The 23,729-nt window shown below is 46.1% G+C and overlaps 2 protein-coding genes across 4 annotated transcripts; one reads left to right on the forward strand and one right to left on the reverse strand.

Annotated features, from left to right (window-relative positions):
• The first annotated feature begins 2,987 nt into the window (after window positions 1-2,987).
• On the forward strand, window positions 2,988-10,984 carry SPG21 (spastic paraplegia 21 (autosomal recessive, Mast syndrome)). 3 transcript variants are annotated; one of them, XM_009995300.1, is made up of 8 exons: window positions 2,988-3,084; window positions 6,482-6,643; window positions 7,496-7,576; window positions 8,150-8,295; window positions 8,811-8,919; window positions 9,369-9,476; window positions 9,860-10,000; window positions 10,334-10,984. In XM_009995300.1, the coding sequence occupies exons 1-8, from the start codon at window positions 3,022-3,024 to the stop codon at window positions 10,454-10,456; spliced, it is 933 nt and encodes a 310-aa protein (XP_009993602.1). In that variant the 5' UTR covers window positions 2,988-3,021; the 3' UTR covers window positions 10,457-10,984. The 3 variants fall into 3 exon arrangements, with proteins under 3 accessions (XP_009993602.1, XP_009993605.1, XP_009993604.1); XM_009995303.1 differs by lacking the exon at window positions 9,860-10,000; XM_009995302.1 differs by lacking the exon at window positions 7,496-7,576 and having other exon boundaries at window positions 3,022-3,084.
• Window positions 10,985-11,993: 1,009 nt separating this feature from the next.
• Window positions 11,994-21,665, reverse strand: ANKDD1A (ankyrin repeat and death domain containing 1A). The gene is made up of 14 exons (XM_009995304.1): window positions 21,568-21,665; window positions 20,820-20,918; window positions 20,131-20,229; window positions 19,602-19,706; window positions 18,618-18,716; window positions 18,285-18,383; window positions 17,065-17,163; window positions 16,645-16,743; window positions 16,308-16,406; window positions 15,298-15,396; window positions 13,840-13,935; window positions 13,116-13,317; window positions 12,308-12,439; window positions 11,994-12,055 (listed from the first exon to the last, which is right to left on the reverse strand). Exons 1-14 carry the CDS (start codon window positions 21,613-21,615, stop codon window positions 11,994-11,996), a joined length of 1,437 nt encoding a protein of 478 aa, XP_009993606.1. The 5' UTR covers window positions 21,616-21,665.
• Between the last annotated feature and the right edge of the window lie 2,064 nt (window positions 21,666-23,729).

Below are 23,729 nucleotides of genomic sequence, written 5' to 3' on the forward strand. Positions count from 1 at the left end.
TACTGGGGGGTGAGGCTGCGCCTGAGGGGTCGGGGGGTGTGAGGAGGGGTCTTTTGAGGCTCCAGAGAGGGGTTATCACGGCTCCTGAGGGGCCTGGGCCTGGGTAGGGCCCACTGGAAGCCCACAGCCCTGCCCCGCCCGCGCGGTCCATCTTCTTGGGGTGACCTCAGCCTGGGCTGGGGGTGCTGGGTGGGGTTTTCCCTGTGGTGGGTGGGTGGGTCCCTGTCTAGAACTCATGGTTCAGCTTTTCTGTGGCTGGGAGGGCACGTGGTTGTTGTCAACACAGATCTTTGCGTGTGCAACGTTGCACTTCTGTGCCAAGGAGAAAATAGGACATTAGCTTCAGTAAGAAAAAAAAATCTATAATCAAAACAAAAAAGTTTAGTCTTGTTTTAAAAGAGGGGCAGCCCTTAGGAGGAGGGGTCATGGATGCACCTTTATAACAAAGGAGCTGGCAGAAATCAGATCAGGTCCTGGTGACACGTGGTTTGCTTCCACAAGTGGTAACAGGTGAACTGGGAAGCTCAAAATCCAGGTTTCAGATGGACTTTTGACCTGCTGTGCTGCGAGTTGAGGTTTGCTGACAGGACAAGGTTCATCTCCATCCCTGCCTGTTCCCTTCCTGCTCTAACGATAGACAGCTCCCTGCTCCCAAGTGGTGTTGAAGACTGAGGTGGCAGAGGAAGGGAGGTGATCCCAGTGGGAAGAGATGACCGACCCCTTCTGGCAGCCAGGATTCCCAGCAGGAAGTCACCTCTGTCCCTGCGGTGCCTGGCGTGGTGAGGCCAGCCCAGGACCTGTGCTTCTGTTTCTGCTGTCATTTTGTCACACTGGTTTGCTGAATAGCTTCTTGAGAACCAGTTAATGCATGATTATGGGAAGGAATTCACGTGGTTGTTGTCAACACAGATCTTTGCGTGTGCAACGTTGCACTTCTGTGCCAAGGAGAAAATAGGACATTAGCTTCAGTAAGAAAAAAAAATCTATAATCAAAACAAAAAAGTTTAGTCTTGTTTTAAAAGAGGGGCAGCCCTTAGGAGGAGGGGTCATGGATGCACCTTTATAACAAAGGAGCTGGCAGAAATCGGATCAGGTCCTGGTGACACGTGGTTTGCTTCCACAAGTGGTAACAGGTGAACTGGGAAGCTCAAAATCCAGGTTTCAGATGGACTTTTGACCTGCTGTGCTGCGAGTTGAGGTTTGCTGACAGGACAAGGTTCATCTCCATCCCTGCCTATTCCCTTCCTGCTCTAACGATAGACAGCTCCCTGCTCCCAAGTGGTGTTGAAGACTGAGGTGGCAGAGGAAGGGAGGTGATCCCAGTGGGAAGAGATGACCGACCCCTTCTGGCAGCCAGGATTCCCAGCAGGAAGTCACCTCTGTCCCTGCGGTGCCTGGCGTGGTGAGGCCAGCCCAGGACCTGTGCTTCTGTTTCTGCTGTCATTTTGTCACACTGGTTTGCTGAATAGCTTCTTGAGAACCAGTTAATGCATGATTATGGGAAGGAATTGGGAGACTCAATTGCTATTTGCTTTCTCTAATCACCAGCTGTGCTCCTCTTTGTCCAGTAACACATCTTTGTGCCTGCTCTGCCTCCAAGGCTGGTGAAATAGTTATTTTTTTACCTCCACTGTAATTTTACTGCCTGCCAGACTATGACAAGGAGCAGAACAGTTGATGCAAGCACCAAAACAAAGCCATGCAGAATTGAAGCAATGGCCACGCAGGACCTCTGCTGCCCTTGCAGGACATGAAAGGTGTTTCACCTGCTCTCTGGAAGATGTGCATTGTCTTGCAATTTAGAAAGTACCTTCCCTTTTAGAATTGGAGTTGTCTGTACTTGGAAAATATCAAATGAAGACTGAAAGATGAGGAAATGGTAAATAACTTGTTAATCCAGCTGTAACCCAGTGAGTTAAACCTGCATCATTCCAGAAGCTTTCCTGCAGGGAGGAATGGAGTGACTCACAGAACATACTGGGGTCTTATTTTGTGAAGAATTAGGGAACAAAAGCTATTGATTTATACTTGGCAGCTGTTAAGTAACAAGAGCAACAGTTGCTTTGTTTCATTATGCTCAGTGCTGTGTCTGAATGCAGGAAAATAATCTCCTGAGGCAGCTGGCTTTCAGAGTAAAGCTACTGAGTCTGCAAGCTTCAAAGCTGTTTTATACCCTCTCATGTGTAAATGGAAGCTAATAGTCTATTGCTGCTTAAAAAAAGAGTCAAATCTAGAAGTGACCTAAGTGTTTATTATTAATTAATGGAGTATTATAAGAAACTTCCATTATGTTTGCAAGGACATTCTGGCTTCAGAGTGAATTAGTGACATTCCTTTGTGGACCCAACTCTGATCGTATTAACTGCTGTGCTTCAAAGATGTCTTTGTTGGTAACTCCTGGGAAGAGTCAGCTTCTGGGTGGATCGAGTGAAAACTTTCAAGGCTCTTCTGTAAATTAAGCCTCAGATCAGCTGATGTTCCCAATGTGCTTTGAGACTCCTTTGGGTCAGTAACACTGAGGTGGAAGAACAAGGTCTGGCTACTTAGGCAGTAGGTTCATGAAATCATGTCAGTCTGTTGTGGGAACTGCTGAGTGAATTGTATGGATATTTATTAGATATAAATTTGCTGTGCTTAATAAGGTAAAAATAAACTGACAACCTGCTGTGGCTTTTTTTCAAGCCAGCCTACAGCTTGCAACACAATTGTCCTTCTCACAGCTGGTACACAGGAGTGCAGCTACAACAGCACCAACACTTCATCATGAGGCCGTTAGAGTAGGGCAGCCAGGCAGCTCCTCTTGGGAGGATCATTAAATTGTGATGAAAACTGGGGATAAGTAAACTGGGTGTGAGTCAGAGGCAGCACAGCCAACTGATAAGAGCAAACTCACCCTGCAGATGCTTTATGTTCCCAGCACAGCTTTTGAGTGCTGCCTGCAGTTAAGCTGTTGTATTGATTTCTAATTTGTCTCCTTTTTGTTTTTCAGGCTGACCAGAACTGAGTTTTTTTCTAAACATCATGGGAGAGATTAAAGTCTCTCCTGACTATAACTGGTTCAGAAGCACAGTTCCTCTTAAAAAGGTATGTGGGGCTCTTGAAAGTGGGAAGATGCCTTAACCACTGTGGAGAAAACCAAATGGTTTCTTCCAGTCTGTGCCCTTCAGATGTCTTCTGCTTAATCACACTGTCCAACAACTCTCCCCTCTTGCTTGGACTTCTCCATTTCCTTTCACTGAACCACAGGAGAGTGTTTGAGCTGTGCAGTGCTCCAGCTTCTGCTCTCTACATGCTGCCTGGCAGAGGTCATGGAGTGTGGTGCTGCAATGTGGCTCCTGCACAGATGGGGCTCCCAGGGCCGTGGTTACAGAGGGACCTGCAGCCACAGCCCTGACTCCTGTCATGCTGAAGGACAGTGGTGCCTTCACTCCCCAGCCTGTGGCTCCTGCAAGCGTTGTCACTTGTGTAACCATACAAGTTAAGCAGAGTTAATGACCTGTCTAGCCTAGGGGTGGTTTATAGGATTGGTTTTTGTTAAGCTGACTTCCAGCTGGTTTATTTCCCTGCTCTGGATGGCTGTGCAAGCTGCAGGGACATGGGGGTGATGCTGGCAACAGCAGCAAGAGCAGTATTGCCTCTTTGAACAGCAGGTTGTTTGCAGTTGGGCCACTCAAAAAGGATTGTGTCCCAAACCTAATGAACAATGCTGAAATGTGCCCAGCATTATTTCCACTGTGTGGTGTGCAGCTTTCTCTAAGGAATTACCTTTATGGAAGGGCTGTAGGATTTTCCACTCAGGTTTTCTTATAAATCTTTGCCATTTTGTGTGTTCTGAGATGAGAAAGATCCATTGCTATTGACTGTAGGCGCTGTGTCTAGGTTCTGGCTGTCCAGCTTCTGTTTGTGCCATGGTGTTGCCTCCAGGCAATTTCTCACTATGTCAGCAAAGCTAGGAGATGTGTGGGTGCTCTGAGGGGCTGCATTTTGGGACACAGTCTGGTAAATGAGGAGCTGGAGGTTATGTTTTCAATGGAATGTCTTGCTGCTACCCTGGGACTGTGGGATGCTGCAGCTCACTGCGAGGGGCTGCTGCCTTCAGCTGCTGCTGGCTGCTTGGGATTCCAGAAATGGGGATATGGGGACAGTCCAGTAAACTGAAGCTGCTAGTGATCTGCACACTGGCGAATACCTTATCCTCTTGAGTGGTTTGGTTTGCTCCAAAGCCATCATTACTGCTGGTGAGCATGTTCCTGCTGTTAGATTGACCTAAGGAAGCAGAGCCAGAGCCATTTGTGTGAAAGCAGGCTGAGATGTTCCTCCTGAGAGAGGCAGGAAGTGCACAGCCCCATCACCCTTCCTGCTTGTGTCAGATACAGGAAGTACAGCACAGAAAATAACATTTTAAAGTGACTGTAGCTTTGCCCATGAGCCTCCATTTGCATCCATCACTTGTGGTCTGGGGCAGGTCCTTCCTGAAAGCCTTCAGCAGGGGACACTCTGGCTCTGCTAAACTCCAGGGGGAAAGGTCTGCCCCTTATTTCAAAGCAGTGCAGACCTTTACCCTCTGTGTAAACTGTAGGCAATCTTGATTGATCTGTCAGAGCAGGACGGTTGCTGGTGGCCTCCCAAAGAAGCACTTGTCACACGCCATGTCTGCCAGCACAGCACTTGGCCTTAAGGGTGTGGGAGCTGAAGTACCTGGGGTGTGGCCAGAAATCAAACAGAACAATTGTCTGAAACCCATTGATTCATTGTCTGGGCTTGAGGAAAGAAACATTCTCTCTTGGCCTCAATTCCCTTGATGTGAATTAACTTTGGGTTTGGGATTTCAAGGAGTATGGTTTGCCTTTGGAAATATTCCTAAAGGTAGACTTTGTGATAGCCACTGACAGCTACCCTGAATGGATCCCAAATTGTTGATGGAATGTGAAGGCCGGGAGCTCTGGAGTTGTGTGCAAAGGGTTGTTTGGGGGGGGCCTTTTGTACAAGGTTTATTTTGAAATTGTTTCAGTGGTCTGGAAGCTCTGGTATGCAATTTTTTTTTATTTTTTTGGTAGAGACTTTACAAAACAACAGCATCATGTGATTTCTCACATGCTCCCAGAGCCTGAAATACTGGCTTTATTGCAAGCAGATTTGCTAGTCAAGCAAATCTGATTTGAGATGCTGTTCTCAGGTTCCCTGAGACGCTTAACTGCAGTGATGGAAGAGTTGTGCTTGTATATTGCTGTTCAAAAAGATATAAACTCTTGCTAGAGACAAGCTGAATTCCTGTGTGACACAGTCTTTCCCCAGAGGTTTGTGCTGGTTCATCTGGCATGAGCTGCACACTTTTTCTGGGCTGTAGAGTGTTGAAAGAGCATCCTAAATATACACAGCAGTTTGCTGGTAGAACAGGCCCTGTATAAACAAGTCAGGCTCCAGCATTGCTAGAAAAGACCTTTCTCCAATTCCTAAACCTTTAAAGATACTAATTGTGCTAGGGCTGCTAACTTCTACCCCAAGATGGATGCTGTGGGAGGAGCTGCTGATTAAGGGTAGCAGCTTGGGTGTGAATAATCAGCCTCAGCCAGACACGTGCCCTGGGCACTCGAGATGCTCCCAAGGTGCTGCCAGATGATGGAAGCATTTTCCTTTCCAGGTCAGTTTTGCAGCTGCTTTGGGGGTTGTGTGCACCTCAGTCTCTGGCAGCCAGCTGTGCCTGCTTCAGATCAGCAATCCCAGGTGTTTGCTTCCTGGTTCAGTAGGTGTGTATCCAGACTTGTGTTACAGGTCCAGTGAACGCAAACACCGATGGTTGTTTAAAAGCTGCCCCCAGGGGCAGTGCTGGCTCTTCCAGCCTCCAGCTGTTGCTCTGTGCCTTCAGCTGACCTCCTGGCTCTCTCCTGGGCCATGGCACAGTGGCTCCTCTCCCAAGTATACTTTTCTATACGTGGAATATCACATAAACCTGTTCCTTTGGGGCACAGCCTTGCTGTTTCCATGATTTATTTCTGTATGAACTCTCAGATCTGGATGTACCATCGTTCTGAGTAGAAACCCAGGGCATTACAAACTTTAGTTAATACAGCTTCTTCACAGAAGGAGAGATTTTTTTCCTGGGTGTAATTCCTGAAGCCCATCATTGTAAAAACAACATATTTCACTACTTTCAGCTCTTGCAGTGTTCTCCAGTGTTCTGCAGAAGCTCCTGTAAGACACCAGGTATTGTGCTGCTGCTGACTTCATGTGGTGCTCATTATCCACGTTACAGCAGGACACAGAGCATGGCCACAGTTCTGTTCCCAGCAGTATTCCCACAAATATTGTCATTCCAGGTAGTAAACAGCTTTAGGGAAGAAAGCTACTGTGAAGAAGGGTCTTGTTCAAAGGTGTCTTGAGTGTTACACTATTTACTAGATAACACAAATTTTGTATAAACAATCCTGGAAGCTGGCTGAAGAACCTCATTTGTCTCGTGTGTTTCTTCTCCTTTTTCCAGATAATAGTGGATGATGATGACAGCAAAGTCTGGTCACTCTATGATGCAGGACCTCGGAGCATTCGGTGCCCACTCATATTTCTTCCTCCTGTCAGTGGAACTGCAGATGTGTTTTTCCAGCAAATTTTGGCACTGACTGGATGGGGCTACAGAGTTATTGCTGTGAGTATTCCCCCTCTGTTACAGTGCACTTGTTCCTGTTGCTCTATTGAGAGGTTGGATATTGAAGATTAAATTCTCAGTGTACTAAGTTCTTCTTAGGAGACTAAGGGAAATCCACCCAAAACCTGATTGTAAGTTGTACTCCAGAGTATGTAGCATGCAGACCCAGGCTGAAATGTGCCTGAAATGTGTGTATGTTTAAGGTAGCCTTAACCCAGAGCCTTGTGCATACACATTATTACCTTCTCAGTCTATTTTGTCCCTTGTGTGCCCTGGACATTAGTCATCTTTGTCTGCAGCTGGATCTTTGTTAGCCAAGAGGCATACGGGTTAGTTCAGGGTTTCCATGTTTTCCTTAGGGATGGGGGATAACCTGGTTCCTAGCCTGCCTAGCTGAAAATGCAAAATTACTCTTTAAGATCCTAAAATCATGCTCTTGTGTAGCTTCTGAGCTCTTAAGCTGAACTGGCTGGCTTGTACAGCACTATTCCTGCTAACCAGGGTGGCTTTTAGAGCACTGCTGCTTCTCTAGCAACAGGTAATGTTTTCTGGGTATGCGACAGAATCACTGAGGAACCATTCCAGCTTCTGCTCCCCGTGGTTACAGAAGGAAGCAGTGCTGCCCTTTCCCCAGCAAACTTGCTCTGCCGGGCTTTCAGTTATATTTTTGTGCAAACGAGGGGGAGGTGCTCACACCCTCTGGCTGTAGGGACCTGGCTGAGAAGCTGGAGCCTCCTGGGACAGGAGAGGCAGGTTGCTGTGGTGACACCTTTAATGTGAGAGTTGGTATGACTTTCAAGCAGAGCTGACAGGTACTGAGACCAGCTTTTTTCTGATTTGGTATTATTGTAGTTGCAGTATCCAGTTTATTGGGATCACCTGGAGTTCTGTGATGGATTCAGAAAACTGTTAGACCACCTTCAGCTGGATAAAGTGAGTGCTTTGAGGTGGGGAAATGGACATATATAGTTGCAATAAAAACCTGGTGTTTGAAAGAGTCTCATGAGTGTATAAAATATGACACAAAATCATAGCCTATAAATAAAGAACCTGTGATGAAATTTTACTTCTGAAACAAGTTTGGTTTTGAAGGTGAATACTCTTGAAAATTTTCATACTTGGACTAAATTCAACTGCTGTTCTAGGCCTACTGAATTGTAATGGTTGACTAGTTGCCCTTCCTAACTCATGTAGTATGGAATAACACAGGGAAGTATCTTGGATTGGGATAGCTACTGAAGCCAAAGTGAAATGTTCCAATATTTCTTCTTAAGCTTGGTGAGCAAACAGAAATTTGAACCATGAGCTGGAAACACTTCCTTTTTTCAGCATTTATCATATTGCTATCACATATAAAACCAGAAGCTGAACAGAAGAGTTTGATTGTTTTAAAAAATGGGTTATGAAGACAGGATAAAACTTGAATGGCTTTTTTTTTTTAAATGAAACGTGCTTAGTTTACTTGTTTCACAAGTGTAACAAGTTTCTTTTTTTCCCTTGGATTAGGTTCACCTTTTTGGAGCTTCTCTGGGAGGCTTTCTGGCTCAAAAATTTGCTGAATACACACACAAATCTCCCAGAGTTCAATCTCTGATCCTGTGTAATTCCTTTAGTGACACTTCTATCTTCAATCAGACATGGACAGCAAACAGGTAAGGAAGAGTAAGACAAGCAATCAGATTCATGGCATTAAGTTTTTTGCAATGACATATCATGCTGATCTGGTTGGGCATGTGCCTAACCTGTTTCCAGCCTGGATGAGGAAGGTGTGGGCTGGAATAATTTTTACTTTTAAAGCCATGCCACGAGGAGAGTGGAAATTTTCACAATTGGGATTGTGGAATTTGAGAGACAAGTTGTTCTGTTACCGTCTGTGGATGTGTGGTTGGATTGAAGGATTCTACCTGTTTTTAGCAAAATGATTTAGAGGTAGAAATGTTATTCACTGTATTTAAAATATAGTCTTACAATACAAGACTAACAGCTTCCTAGAGTATTTCAAGCACCTATCTGGCAGGTTTTCCATCTCTGTACTCTTGAAGCTTTGTCAGTTTAATTTGCAATTAAAGCACAGTGTCAGTGCAAGGAGAGGGAGTGCTTACAACAAAGCATCTTCATGTTGGAGTCCTGGGTGCTTGAAGATTGTTACATCTTGTTTCTGTTTTAGCTTTTGGCTGATGCCTGCTTTTATGCTGAAAAAAATTGTCCTTGGGAATTTTGCATCTGGTCCTCTAGATCCTGAAATGGCCGATGGGATTGATTTCATGGTGGACAGGGTAGGTGGCTGTGATCTCCATCTCTCTAGATTTATTCCATGGGAGGTTGTAGGTATTTCTGCTGCTTTTCTTCACTGAGGTACCCAGAAGTGAGGAGCAAGGAATGGATCCTTAGCAGGTGACAACTGTCACATCCCCAGCAGTTTAACTGGTGCTGTGACCTCACAGTTTCATTTACCTCTGTAGACCAGAAGAGGGGTAGTTAAGAAATGGAGGTGGAAGAGGAGAAAGTGCTGGATGTGTCTGTAGGCCAAATTCTGGAGGCAGGAGTAACTAATTAAACATGCTTTAAGCATTTGTCTCATGCAGAGTAATACTAGATTGGAACTAAAACCTGAAGCACAGTCATGTTTATCTTTAAAACTAGCTTCTCTTTGGTTGTACTGTTAACAATGCATTAACTTCTGCAGTGAAATATGTTGTTAATCAGTATTTCTCTCTACTGAAAGCTGGAGAGTCTAGGCCAGAGTGAACTTGCTTCAAGACTTACCCTCAACTGCCAGAACTCCTACGTGGAACCTCATAAAATTCGAGACACCCCTGTAACTATTATGGATGTAAGTCAATCTCAATGTCATAATTTTGTTTTTTTTAACTCTTTCCTGCCCTTGGCACATGGAACCTGGATATTCTGTTAGCAACTTAATAAATATCTGCAGCTAAATTCATACTTAGATAAACATTCTCCTGACTGGGCAACACTGACTCTTATGTGTTTCATTATGAATTGGATATTCTGTGCAACACCACAGCAATATGTTTACATATCACAGCCTTAGCTTTCCAGCTGTTTGTGTCTGACATGTTTGCTTGGTTTTGGTTTCATTATTGCTTCCACAGAGAAGCTGAGAATTGTTTCTGGGAGCAGCATCTATCCAACTTGATGTAATTAGCAAAATCTGATTGGATTCAGAGCTAACTGCTGTGACTTGTTCCATAGGTGTTTGACCAAAGTGCACTTTCGACTGAAGCGAAAGAGGAAATGTACAAGCTTTATCCTAATGCCAGAAGAGCTCACCTCAAAACAGGAGGCAACTTCCCCTACCTCTGCAGGAGTGCTGAAGTCAACCTATATATTCAAGTGAGTGTCTGTTCCCCAACCAACACACACGTGTAGCTGGAGAGTATTGCAGTAGCAGACTCCTTTTCTGTGCTTTCATGTCTTAACCTGCCTGAGCTCTGTTCGCTCCGGCTCCCAGGTCACCCACACAGAAGGGCAGGGCTGAGGGGAGCCATGTTTGTGAAGGGCTTTTTGGGTTTGGCTGGTGCCTGTATCCTCTGTCTTTTCTCTCAGCTCTTGTACCCCAGAGTAATGATTTCATCCTCACAGAAATTACTCAAAAGGAATGCTTCTCTTTTTGCCAAAACCTTCTGCTTCTACACCTGTCCCAGTGTTGTTTTCTGTGTCCGACAGATCCATTTGCTGCAGTTCCACGGAACCCGGTACGCAGCCATCGATCCCTCCATGGTCAGTGCAGAAGAGCTGGAAGTCCAAAAGATTACTCTTCACACCAGCACTGAGCAGGAAGAGCAGTAGGATTTGGAGTGCCAGGGAAAATGAGGAATGGGTTTGGTGGTCTTCCTGTGTACAATCAACTGTTCCCACTCTGCCTTTTTTCCTTGCGTTAGCCGATTATCACTGTGTGATTCCAACAGGATCAGTAGTCAGTGAACTACCCACAGACAGGAAACTCCAGCAGGGCAATGGGATAGATCTGTGTCATTTTTAGTCTTTGAATTCAAGGAAGTGTCTTTGAAGACTAGTTTTAAAAACAAAGACTTTTTTGCTACCAAAGTCCTCACTATCATGTTCTTAAGCAGAACAGTATTTCTTTTTATATTTTTCACTCAGCTGTGTATATTGCCACATGCAGATCGTGTACTTAGAAGCTGTCCTATATTTTTGTTGGATATTTGGTTTAAAAGATGTTTGAGTGCCAATGTTGCCATCACGTTATTTGCTTCCTATGTTGTGTTGTAAGTTAGTTTCTATTTGAAATAAAGCATTTGAATTTTTTACTACCTTGCTTGTTTAAAAATGGTTTTCAACAAAACTTCGATTTCATGTCTCTTGTTGTGACCACAAGAGAAGAATAATGTAGCTTACTGCAGTTCTGCTTTGCCTCCAGACACCTCTAGATATTAAGAAAACCAGCATCTTCTGCCTGAATTCACCTCAAGCTTTAATTACAAGGTTGCACTGGTTTAGCTCTAGGTAAGAATTATCAAGTTATTTTTTTAATAAAACGTAGCATGCGAAGTTAAGGGTAACATCTGGATTTATTACAACACAGACATTATTTTCCTCTTTAAAGAGTGTAAAAAATAAATACAAAGTATTACATGACAAATTGGTATTTGAGAAATCTGTCCCTGTCAGAGGCTGTGTAGATAACCAGGGACCATTCTTACCTTACATCTTTCAAGCTGTAAACTAAGGGTGAAAGAAATTACCTATTTGATTTATAAACAGCATATGTATGTTAATGTATATTTATAAACAGTTTGTTAATGTTTTTCTCTGAAACTTCTTGTAAAGAGTTGAAACATTAAAGATCACAACCCTCCAAGTTCCAAAAGGACCAGGTGGTCACCTTGACTTTTCTTCTTAACTTCCCACCCTAATAAGGAAGTTATGAACACACTGAAGACAGAAGTGATAGACATTCCTCCAGGAAATGTAAGTAAAGAACACTCTTGAAAACAAAGGCTGTCCCCTCAATAACTTAAAACATTGACAATTAAAAATGTATATACAAAATGTGATGTAAACAAGCTCCAGTAAAATAGTGTAGCATGTCCCTATATTCACAGTATGACATGAGGCTCACTTGCTGAACCCATCTGACAGTGCCCAGCCCACACCCACTGGCTGATAAAACCCTCCCTTCTGTGCAGAGAGGCATTTTGTACCATGAGCACTTTATGCCACCCTTGTCCAGCCCAAGAAGGAAGCAGCAGCAATGCCATCTGCCAACCTTGGGTTGCAGCCACCTGAGCCAGTGGCAGAGCAGATGTTTCCTCTGTTGCTCTGAGGATCCACCAGCTGGAGGAGCCCCAGTGCCCTCCTGCTGTTACATTGCTGTGCACTTCCGTGGAGAGGCAGAGTCTGCGTTTGCTTTTTTCCGAATGCTTTCTGTGAGAGAGAGAAGGGTCCCGCTGCACACAGAGTATAAAGCTGGGGCAGGATGTGCTCGTTAATTAAAAAAAAAAAAAAAAAAAAAAGGGAAAAGAAAGAAAATGACATGTAAGGGTAGCAAGAGGGGGCAGGGAGGGGTGGCTTCCAGCTTTGTGAATTGGCTTTGCTGAAGTTTATCCTCCATGTTGTGCACCCACAGATGCTAGTAGTGCTCACAGTGCGTTATTTGAGGGAAGACAAAAGTATTACCTGCTAGATCTCTCCTTCCAATCCCCACAAGGCCTTCGTACAATCCCTTGATTGGATTTTCCCCTGCCAGGACCGCGCCGTGGAGCCAGATAAGCAGCATTCGGTGGCCGTGCTCCCTGTAGCTTTTACTACCTGGTGAGATCAAACCACCACTGAAACGCTGTGCTCAGAGCACACAGCCCTGACAGCACAGATTTCTGAACTGAGGGGTTTGGACACCCCTCCCTCCTCTTTGGATTTTACTAGGAGGCTCTAAAGTACAGTTCAGCTTAATTCCTGGTGTGATTGCTAGATTAACATTACATCTCATGGAGTGGGCTGTGGATCAGCTTGGGCTTGTCAGACAGCCTTTTGTGGCAGTACAGAATATTTTGCAGCAGTATTTGCTCTCCTCATGCAAACCACAAGAGTCCTGACAGTAACTGAGCCAGCAGTGATGTAGTTCTGAAACTTAGAACCTGCTTCCACTAACGTATCAAATTCTAAATGGGACTTCACTGCCTTCTTGGTTCAGGTCCTTAAAAGAAAAAACCCAACAAGTTCCTTCGGTTCTACAGAACAAGAATTGTAGCAAGAGCTCCTCAGAAGGAGTGAACAATGACCTGCCAACCCCCATGCTCGTGGGCTTTACTCCTAGACAAAATCCAGCCTGTAGATAACTCCACATTCATTAAAAACATAATTTTTAGCCTAACTTGTTGGTTTTTTTTGTAATAACTCTGGTTTTATTCATGCTTTGCTGTTACTACAGACTTATAGAGACACAGTCCAAGTGAAGGAAGGAAAAGATCTGGGCAGTGTTTTATACCTGTCCATTGCTGTTCAATGGCCTTAATGTGGCCATCAGTGAATTTCCAGTAATGTGCCAGCTTCTTCCATTCACCAGGTTTGAGGTACTTGGTAGCTAATCTCCACATGACTGAGCGGATGTGCTGTGTTTCCAGCCTGTGATCTTGCTTGAAGGTCAAGTGCTTTGCCACCCAGGAGTCAGAGTCACTGTTCAGATTGTCCTGTGAAGCCAGAACAGGGGGTCAGCTGGGCACAGCAGACTTCTTAATTCTCTTTACAGAATCATAAAATTATAGAATGGTTTGGGTTGGAAGGGACCTGAAAGATCATCTAGTTCCAACCCAGTCTCTCTTCCGCTGCTAAATAAATCCCCACATGTCATTTGGTGACCTCAGGCCAAGCATCTTCCTGCTCAGTGCTTCAGTTTCTCCTGGGAAAAGGAACTAATTTTATCCCACTCCCTCCTACAGCTCCCAAAGAATCTTTGAAAACCACTGTTCCTTTGAGCATAGGCTGCTTTTTTTAACAACAGAAGCTTTTTTAAATAAGGAAAGCCTTAAGTAGTTGTTGGCAGGGTGAGGACTTCTGTTGTTTCTAGGTAAGGTGATGAAAGTAGAGGTCAGGCTGTTGCAGGATGCCCTGTATTTCTTTTCCCTTTGACAGCTGGCGATGTGGAGTCTCAACAGCAATGCTAAAGCTACATCTGCCCTGGAGAACAGGGGATGGTGATGGAACCTGCTCACCTTTTCCCACTTGTAAAACCGATCAGCTTTGATAATCATGTCTGCCAAGTTGATGTGATTGCCTCGGGCAGCTACATCCAGAGATGTTTTCCCTTGCTGAAATTAGAAGGAGAAAAATGAGCTGGAAGAGACCTTGCACGCTGAGGGAGGTACCACCTCCATGCCCACCCAGCAGTCTGGGGTAGCAGGCAGCACAGCCTGTTCAGCAACACCCCTAGCTGGGATGAAGGACCCTTGTTCTCCACCTGCAAACCCCTGGATGTGAGCCAGCTTCCAGGCAGTGCATGCAGGGCACAGGGAGGCACCTTCTAAGCTCTGCAGCATCTCCTTGGGTGTCACAGGGGATCTGCCCATTGGCAGGAGCAGGTGGGAATGCATCCTGTATCCCATAGTGGATGGCAGGCTGCTTTCAGGCTCCCAGGTGGCTGCAGCCACCAAAGGACCAGCTCAGCACCACAAACCAAGGCATTTTGTAGCCTTTTGCACAGCAGGTTTGCTGACATGTGGAGCTGAAGTGATTTATACAACCTCATTAATTTTATAGGCTCCCAAAGACACGATTAGAAAGGGTCTCCTAGGAGAAATGCAGGCTGATGGGACAATGAAAATGTAACCACATGCCTTGCACAAACCTGACTTTGGAGTTGGCACAAGGGCGATATTTGTATTTGTACTTGTATCTAAAAGCGTGTAGCAGAAAGAAACAAGATTTAAAAGTTGCATGAAGGAAAGCCAGACAGCCCGGCCATCAGGCATGTTCAAGCGAACAGTTCTAGTCCCAGATGGGAGCAGAAACCTTGTTGCACACAGAAAGGTATGAGGGATTTCCCTGTGCTGAGTCTCGCTGCAGTTCCGCAGGGCGCTGGAAGGGGGCAAACGCTCACCGCAGCTGAAGGCCATTCCACCCAGGTTCGAGTCTGCGTGTGCTTTAACCCACTGAGAACGCAGACACAAATTTCATCTCGGCCCAAGCCCCCTCAGCATTTTCTGGGCACATATCACGCTTCCAGGCTGCAGGCAACTTGCCGATTCCTCTAGAATTCCTTTTGATTTAATTAGAGGGCAAAAGCCCCTGACACTGGTGCCAGATCTTTACCAACTGGCTACTTTTAACCTATGAAATCACGTGCATCTAATTCTTGAGGTGTGTTATCTATCATTATTTGAGAAGATCTTTGATATTAGTGTGCATGATAGCACAAGTAGGAGAAACTAGAAGAACTTTGAGAAGAAAAAGTTTGCTCACTGTGTGAACTGTTTTCTACTTTCCTAGGAACCAGGCACTTCCTGAAAAACACACCAAAATCACCTCCTCAGCAGTATTTCAAGGCCTTATTCCTGGAAATATCTAGGTTTTAATATTACTAGCCTTAAAAATTATGAAATACAGTGGCAAAGATCATCCATATTTTCCCTCCATACCCCCACAGAATCTGTTCAACCCCTGGAGACATTTACCTTGTCTGTCAGCTTCAGATTAACTCCTGCAATGAGAATCATCTCAGCAATGTCCTGCCTGCCGTGCTCCGCTGCGATGTGCAGCGAGGTCTGCTGCCTCTGCAGAAGGAGGGTGAAAGGACTACATTTTAGACAAGGACATGTGTAAGACTGGAAGGATAGGACAGAACAATTCCAGGATGAAGCACTGTAGGAACACCGACAGCTCTGCCCTCCTTTCCTCTCTACCCCTTTTAAAGTGAGGGCTAAACGCCCTCCTACCTCAAATGACAGTTGGTTTCCTCAGGCTAAGAAGAACTGGTCTGTCCCATCACTAAGAAGCATTTCTAGTAACATTTCAGTCTAAAGAAGGAATATCTTCAGTTCCATAAAGCTCTCTACAGTCACTTACAGCACTATTTTATTTCCTATCTTTGCAGATAGTTTGGTCAAGGAAAGGACCTGAGTTCATTCTTTGTTCTTAGGACACAGGCTGGGTTGATGTCTATGCACTGTAAGCTGGATGCACCTTGGGGCTGTTCAATGGAAACAACTAAAACCAAACATAAAATGTGGCAATTCTGTGGTGTCATCAGGAGAGAACATCACTACAAGAACAGAGACATTACAAACAAGCCACACAAAGCCCCTCATTCATAAAATTACAACTTGGTGAGAGAACCAGCTACCTCCAGGCTTGCTTCCCATTCTCAGCCCCCCAAACATTTTGCAGAATATCTTCTGGCCTGAAATTCTTCCCATATGCTTCCAGCAGGGAGCAGGGAGCCTGACTATGCAGTCTCACTGTGCTCAGGTCCCAGGGGTATGGCACAGCCACTGTGTTGAACACCATCAAGCACTTACCTCACTGCAACACTCTTCTCATTTCACAGGTTTCACGTTTCTCAAGCTGCGCTTCCAGGTTTTCCCAATTTTAAAGCACTCCTCTTTAATCCTGTCCCCAAGGTGATCAGATCCCCCACAAAACCCGTTCCCATTTCAAAGACAAAGAACAGGAGCTGCAATCTTACATTATCTGGAATGTCAAGGTCACACTCTGCCTCTATGAAGAGCTTCACCATGGCTGGGAAGTTCTGCAGCACCGCAATGTGCGTTGCTGATGCGTTTTGCTGTGGAAAGAAGATCCTGCCTTTAGGAAAAGCTGAGCTCACGGCACCGAAAGGACCATGCTCTGCCCAGCCTGTCTTATTCCAGCCAGCCTGGACTGGGGGCAGCCTGCAGGTACTGCTCCATGAGCACAGCCCCCACAGCAGCACTGGCCCTTGCAGAGTTGCTTTGTGCTCTGTCACAGCTCCACAAACTGGCTTTGCCTGTTTGGGAGTGATGAGAGCGAGAAGTGGGACTTACGTGATTCACAGCATCTGCGTGGATTCCTGCCTCCACCAGGATCCTGGCTATCTCCTCATGGCCGTGCAGGGCTGCATAATGAAGGCAGTTCATCTTCTTCTGAGAGGCACAGCAGAAAAGATGGGCATTAGTCAGGGCTTCTCAGTGGCTGCAGTTGTTACAGACTGTCCACAGAGATCTCCCTGCTTCCCTCCTGCGAGAGCCCCATACTGACAAATTCACAGATTTTCTCCACAGCCAAATAGGTCCCAGGGAACTTCATTCCCCTCTTTGTACAAAGCCACATGTACTTTCCTCTGGACTCCCTGCTCTGCCTCTGAAGCACTGGGCTCCACATGGCCTCACCTGATAATGGGGAGGGATCTGGGCAAAAATCCACAAAGTGGTGTTTGTAAATGGAATCACCTCCATGGAGCTCACCTGGGTTTGGGCATTGACATCAGCACCTGCTTCCAGGAGCAGCTTCACACAGTCGCTGTGACCCCACTCAGCAGCCAGGTGCAGAGCTGTAAGTCCTTCCTGGACAAGGGAAAAAAGGAGACAAGCAGCACTGCTGTAGACAAGGCTAAGACTGAGCAGCAGAATGAGCAAGCCTTTACCTCATCTTCTGAATCCATGACATGTTAAAATACCAGTTCTGAGAGCCTGGGCTGCTATTAGGAAAATAAAGGACACAATTATCTGTCCCTGACATATCAGGGTATCACTCTTGTCCTTATGCCACAGGAAACTGCTAGCTCATGGGTCACAAGACAGACATCTTGCTCATCATTTTTTCTCCTCTTCAGCCTATTAGCAAGCAAAAAGGGATTTTGCATGGACAATGAAGACAAACCATTTTCCTGGAGTAGCTCAGAGACAGCCATAGGCAGAACCGGAAACCTAGGGCCTTCAACTACTGGTTCTCCCTTCTGAGAGCTGCAGCTCACTTCTTTACAAGAAACAAACAAAATTCCTGAGTGATTTAATCTAGTTTTATTATTGCTCTTTGCAATAATAACAAAGGGCAGCTCATCTGGGAGAAGATAAATGCTACCAGAGTTGCCACAGAAGGTGGTTTCCCCTTTCTTTCAGATCTTAATCACAATCAAATACACTTTTCAAAGACAGTAACCAAATAAAACTTTAAAAATTGCTGATAAACTTAATTGGGAGTGTGTCCTGGAATAAATAACAGTACTATTAAGCCAATATTTGCTATCTAAATCTTTAACTGTGTTCCAGCCTCATAATTTTCCAAAGCAGGTCTGTCAAAGAGAGATCTCAAACAGAAGGTTCATATGTTCAGTGACTAAGTCAATACTATAAAGCAGTGAAGTTTAGTTTAAAACTCGGTAACAATTTAGGCACAAGGGTCAGAGAGAAAAAGAGAGATTAAAAGGAGTGATAAGGTAGGTCAGCAGATATAGCAGAAGAAAAGGCAACACTTTAGAATTGGATTCAAGAAGGATGTTGCCTTTCACTGATCCTCTGCCAGTGTCATCTGCATTTACACACATATGCTTTAGATAAAATCAGCTATTTCCTAAACCTCTCTTGTCAATACTGACTATCTAGCCTGATGACTGTGGCAGGAGAAAATTTCTAGGGAGGGAGAGGGTGAAATTGATGTGGTTTTCATTTCATTTAAATGTACTTACCAAGTTCTTTCCATCAAGGCCCACTCCAACATCAATAATCTTCTGCAGCACAGAGGAATGTCCATTTTTAGCAGCTAAATGCAATGCTGTATTTTCTTCCTGAAAGTAAACATCATTTCATGCATGTATGTAAAGTCCTGGAGAGAAATCCAACATGGACTGAGGTGCAAAGGGCTTGCAAGTGGATAGGGAGGAAAAGTCCTGACACACCTCAGCTATAGTTACAACTACTGACAACTTGTCTACATAAGCCTCTTTGGTAACCTGTTTCCCAGCTTTCACATCCTCTAATCCTTGGACTTCACCTCCCTACCAGGTGTCTTATGCCCATACCTTGTCTTTGGCACTGTGAGAACAACCCAGTTGAATTAGGAACTCCACCACCTCCAGCTGCCCATGCTCCGCAGCCAGGTGAAACGCTGTCCTGTCCATCTGCAAAAGAAAACAAAACACAGTCCAAGAAAGGCTCAGAAAGGACAAGATTAGAGCATCTGCTGCAAGCAATATAATGCTGCCTTGGTGACAACCCATTCCCCAGGGGGGAAAAAAGGGCTGCACTTTCAAAATACTTATATTTTATTCTGCTGTTAACTTCTCTTCTGATTTACATTTGGGATGACCCTAACAAAAAGTGAACAGAACTACCCCCTGAGCCCAACAACTCCAAGCACCTTGGTCTCACCAAACACTGGAAAATGGATCTTTTCAGGGTTTACTTCATATAGATAAAGGTAAATAAATAGTTTACTAAAAGTAACTACAGATAAAAAACCATAACCACTATCTGTGTCCCCAGTTATCAAATGAGTTAAAACCTCTATTGGGGAAAAGCAGAAAAGCAGATCTCTTGTTGCCTCATTTACCTCCCAAGCATTAAAGTGGGGATCAATTTTGGGAGCCATGGAGGCCACAGAGTGGAAAGAGCATGTGCCAGCTCCTGTCTTCAGCTAGACTGTCTTCAGGAACAGATCAGCTAATGCTGGAAGATGCTAGGAGAGGGTTACCCTTGCTTATTGCTTATATACAGTACACCCAGGAGTATCAGCTGCACAAGAGGAGGACACCAAAATTCCTGAATTAGTTCTGCAAAAAAAGCTACACTGGGAATCCGTGGCTGCTGAAGCTTGATCAGAGCCAGAATCCTTATCTTTCCTAACCCTCCCTCCACAGGAGGGCCAGAGCCTGTGTGGGATACCCTTGGTTCTCCAGGAGTGGTATCTGACTCAGTCTCTTCCCAAGACCAAGGCCGATATTCCTACTAAGTGCAGCAAAGTAAGGTAAGATCTCATGAAACAAAGCAGGGAAGAGCCTTCCTACCTTGTCAGTCTTATCCACACACATGTCCTCCAGGTCCTCCATTATGAACTCCATCACCTGGATGTGTCCCCTCTGAGCAGCACAGTGCAGCATGTTCCTGCCATTCTGAAGAGGAGACAAAGGACCGTTCATTTAACAAGTCCAAGACTGCAGGACAGTCTCTTTAACAAGCTGTTCCTGTTAGCAGAGACCCATTCCATGCCTCTCTGCAACTCTAGGGCAAAACTTGCTGTCTGCAGCACAAGCTAGTTATGATAGAAGCATCAATGCTCATTTCCCAGCCAAGATCTATTTTAAAATACACAGATTGCTGATTCACTAAACCCAGTTCCCAAACCCTTCCACCTCCGCACTGAGCTGAGGAAGCTGTGTCCATCTCTTGGCTACAGTTATTACACCTGAGGCAGAAGTGCCACTGGCAGTCCTCATGGCAGATGCTGTCACACACAATTACCTGAGAGTGCAGCCTCTCTCCCCCCCCTCACTCTCTGGAGCTGGATGATGGACCCACGTAGGATGACTCTCTCACCCTATTGACACAGTTAATCTTGGCCCCAGCATTGACAAGGATCTGCAGGACACGGAGGTGGCCAAACCAGGCAGACAGGAGAAGTGCATTCATTCCAAACTGGGTGGAAGAGAAGAGAGAGAGACTCACAGCTAAACTGCAGTCAGCACCATCCCCACCCTGGAGGGAACCTGTCCCTCTGCTTTCATGAAGTTCTCAAAATATCTTTATTTCTCTTTGGGTTTGGGGTTATTTTAGCTTTCTCCAATTGCTCCTATTCCTGCCACAGATGGTCACAGCAGCTGAGCAGAGACCTGCCTCTTGACTGCCACATCGTAGTCAATGGTACTAGCCCAGCTGTTATGGGGGAGACAGAACTTGCTGGCTGTCACTGCCTTTCCACCAGCCCCAACAACGTGACCAGAAGAAGCCAAGCATCCCCATGCTATGCAAGAAACCTCACAGATTCTACCAGCCTACTTCCCAGTCACTGTGCATGCAAGGAAAAGGCCAAGAGAGGAGCACAGATACAGCTGGTAACAAGGCTTCCTCTAGAAAGCTGCTGCACCTGCCTCAGCAGGGAGGCCACAGCTCCCCAAGCACTGCCTTGTGCCACCCAACCAGGGTTAAGGTGCAGTCTGTAACTGCCAGCACAGCACCCCAACACAGAACGCATCTTCAGGACACGCAAGGGAGATTTGCCATCATACACTGTCTTTGTCATCCACTGGGACGCCGTGATCCAGGAGCAGACGCACGGCATCCACGTTCCCTGCTCCTGCAGCCCAATGCAGGGCAGTCCGGTCTGTCTGCAAGGGAAGAGAGGAGAGGGAAGGCTGAGGTATGCAGGGTGTGTGTATCCACCAGCCTTCCTGAAGGCCACAACCTCCTTTGCCATCCATTGATCCAGAATTCCCGCATTGTGCAGGGTTTTCTTTGGACACAGCCCTCTGCCTCTTTGCTCTCTGCTCAGGCAGGCAGGTGCTGTCACCTTCTACTCAGAAACTGCAGTTTTGGGCTATACTGACAGCACAGGAATGAGCAACATCACTGACCATAAATGGACAGATTGAAACTGTAGGGATGGGTGCAATCCCATATTTCCAGGAATCTACTGGTCAACAAGTGGAGACTTGCACCAGAAGTTCTGAGATAGCAAAGTCAAAGCCTGTCGTTGCAGCCATGTGTATCTGGCACAGGGGTTCTACAGGGAACCATAAACTATGACTCTCCCTCAGCCCTTGCAACTTTCCAGTCTGGCCAGGATGACAGTGCTGTGGGTTTCAGCATGTTCCGAAACTGCTCAGTTGCCACAGGCCCTACTTGGCACTGGGCACTGTACTTTAAAGCTTTGTCCAGCTGAGCAGCTAACAAGAAGAGTACTGCTAAGGAGCTGCAGTTCTGAAACACACTCTCAGCACATCCAGCAGCTTAGAGGTGGAAAACCCCAGGACTTACATTGTTTTTGGCTTTGATGTCAACCCCTCTCCTGATGAGCTCCTCCATCCTGGCCGTGTCATTACGCTTTGCTGCATCATGGAATTCCTTCTCTGAATGAAGCACTGCAGCAGAGACAGAAGAGGGGGCATTAAAACAGTGCTGGCAGGGGGCACAGAGCAGCATGCCCCAATAAACCTCCCCTTCATCTCACCAGCCCTGCTGGCTTCAAGGAAAGATGAATGCAGAAAGGTTCTTCCAGCAAGAATCTCAGGCCTACAGCCATTGGCATGTTTGCTGGATTTGTCCTCTCCCACTATCTGCCTTCCCCAAGTACCCCTGTGCCACATCAGTGCTCTTCCAGTCCTACCAGCTTCTCTTCTAATTCAGGGTCTTTCTCCGCATGGGCTTGCTCCAGCTGCAAAACCTTTTGATCTGTTAGGTCCACATCCTCTGGACATCCTCCTGGGTCCAGAGCTGGTGTGAGGGCTTGGGCAGATGACACAGACCCTCTCCTTCATCCTTCCACTAAATCCCACTGTTCTACAAGGAGGCCTTAACACATGGTCCTTCTGTCCCCCTCCAGGCAACCTGGTGAGCCAAGGAGCACAAAACTGCTAGTCTGGCCTGTGATTAATGTTGCATCTCAAAGTGGCAGTTCTGGGCATAATTTACCACAACCTGCACTGTTTGTCCTGCACAGTTAGGCACAATGCAAAGGTGTTTAGTCTCCATGCTGGGGCTTGCCCCAGCAATCTTCTCCTTGATCAAACAAACCTTCCTGCCAAGAAACAAGAGCAAAGCTGTAACTCTGGGCCTGATGCAGCCCCTCAGGGAGGCTCCCAAGGTTTTTGGCCAGGCTGATGTCAGTTTTCATTGAAGTCGGTTTCTGCCCTACTGCTTTTGGGGAACTGTTTTTGAGAGGTGCTTGAGGCAGACCCTTGGCCTGTCTCATCCCACTGGAGAGCTGTCTCAGATGCTTGGCTCTCTTCTGCATTTCTGCAGGTCTCAGGCTGCAGTTTGAGACTAGCAAGGGCTCAATGCAACTTCAGTTTGTATCAATATATTGTCTAGATACTAACCACGTGCCATACAAGAGGAATCAAACCATATCACTGTTCCTGTTCCACCACACCGAGGAGAGTAAGAGACTTGCTGCCTAAATAGTACCACCCCATTTCTCTCTGGAGGGCACAGAAGGAAGGCACCCCTATTGTGGACTCTTAGGGCAGCAAAGGGAGTTTATGTTAGTTATTGACCCACGGCTACACACATACTACCTCCTAGCAAATGCTTACTTCCATTCAGTGAAGTAAACCCTATATTTCAGTTAAGCAAATATTGCTGCTTCTGCTCTGCAGGTGACAGAAAAACATTCTTGTATTTTATAACACAAAGCATCCTTGAAGAGATGCCAAACAGCCCCTTGATTTATTTATTCTTCCCTCTACCTGTGAAGATGCAATAACAAACCTTGTATCACTAAGGCTGTAGAAGCTGAAATTTAAGTATGTTCAGCAACACACGGGAAACTGAGGGGCTGAGCGTCCACCCCAGCCAAGCTACCCTGGTAAATGCAAACCCAGCCTCACCATGGCATGCACCTGTGCAACAGCAGCATTTCAGAAGATATTTAGCTGTTTTCCCTTCTCTTTCCAGGGCATTTCATACCTTCGGGCACTGAATATTAATTCAATTACCCCAAACTGCAGGGAAAACAATTTATTTACCCTCAGTGCAACGCACCAACTCACAGGCAATTTATTATGCAAGAAATGTCAAAAAGCGGCAAAGGAGATGAAAGGCATGCGAAGAAATGAGCTAAAACTGCCCTCTGGAACTACCTGAGGCCGCGGGACACAAAGACAACCCCGGGACGCCGAGGTGGGGGGTTCTGGTGTTCCCTGCAGCACCTCAGGGGTGCAGGATGCTCTGAGGCAACAGCGGCCTCCGTTCCCGGGGAGGGTTTTACGCTGATTTGGTTTCTGAACTGACCCGTGTACGCCTGGTTACCCTGTAAAGCATCTCGGCCTTTCCAGCCCCCGGGGGCAGCCGGGCCGCTCAGGGGCCGCCCAACCCTCATCCCCCCTCACGGCTGCCGCCCTCCCAGGCCCGGGTACCCCCCAAATTCCCGATCCCAGGGCAGCTCCCGCCCCATCCCCATCCCCATCCCCATCCCCATC

Source organism: Chaetura pelagica, unplaced genomic scaffold (genome assembly GCF_000747805.2).
Source record: "Chaetura pelagica isolate M959 unplaced genomic scaffold, ChaPel_1.0 scaffold453, whole genome shotgun sequence".
NCBI classification, from domain to species: Eukaryota; Metazoa; Chordata; class Aves; order Apodiformes; family Apodidae; genus Chaetura; species Chaetura pelagica.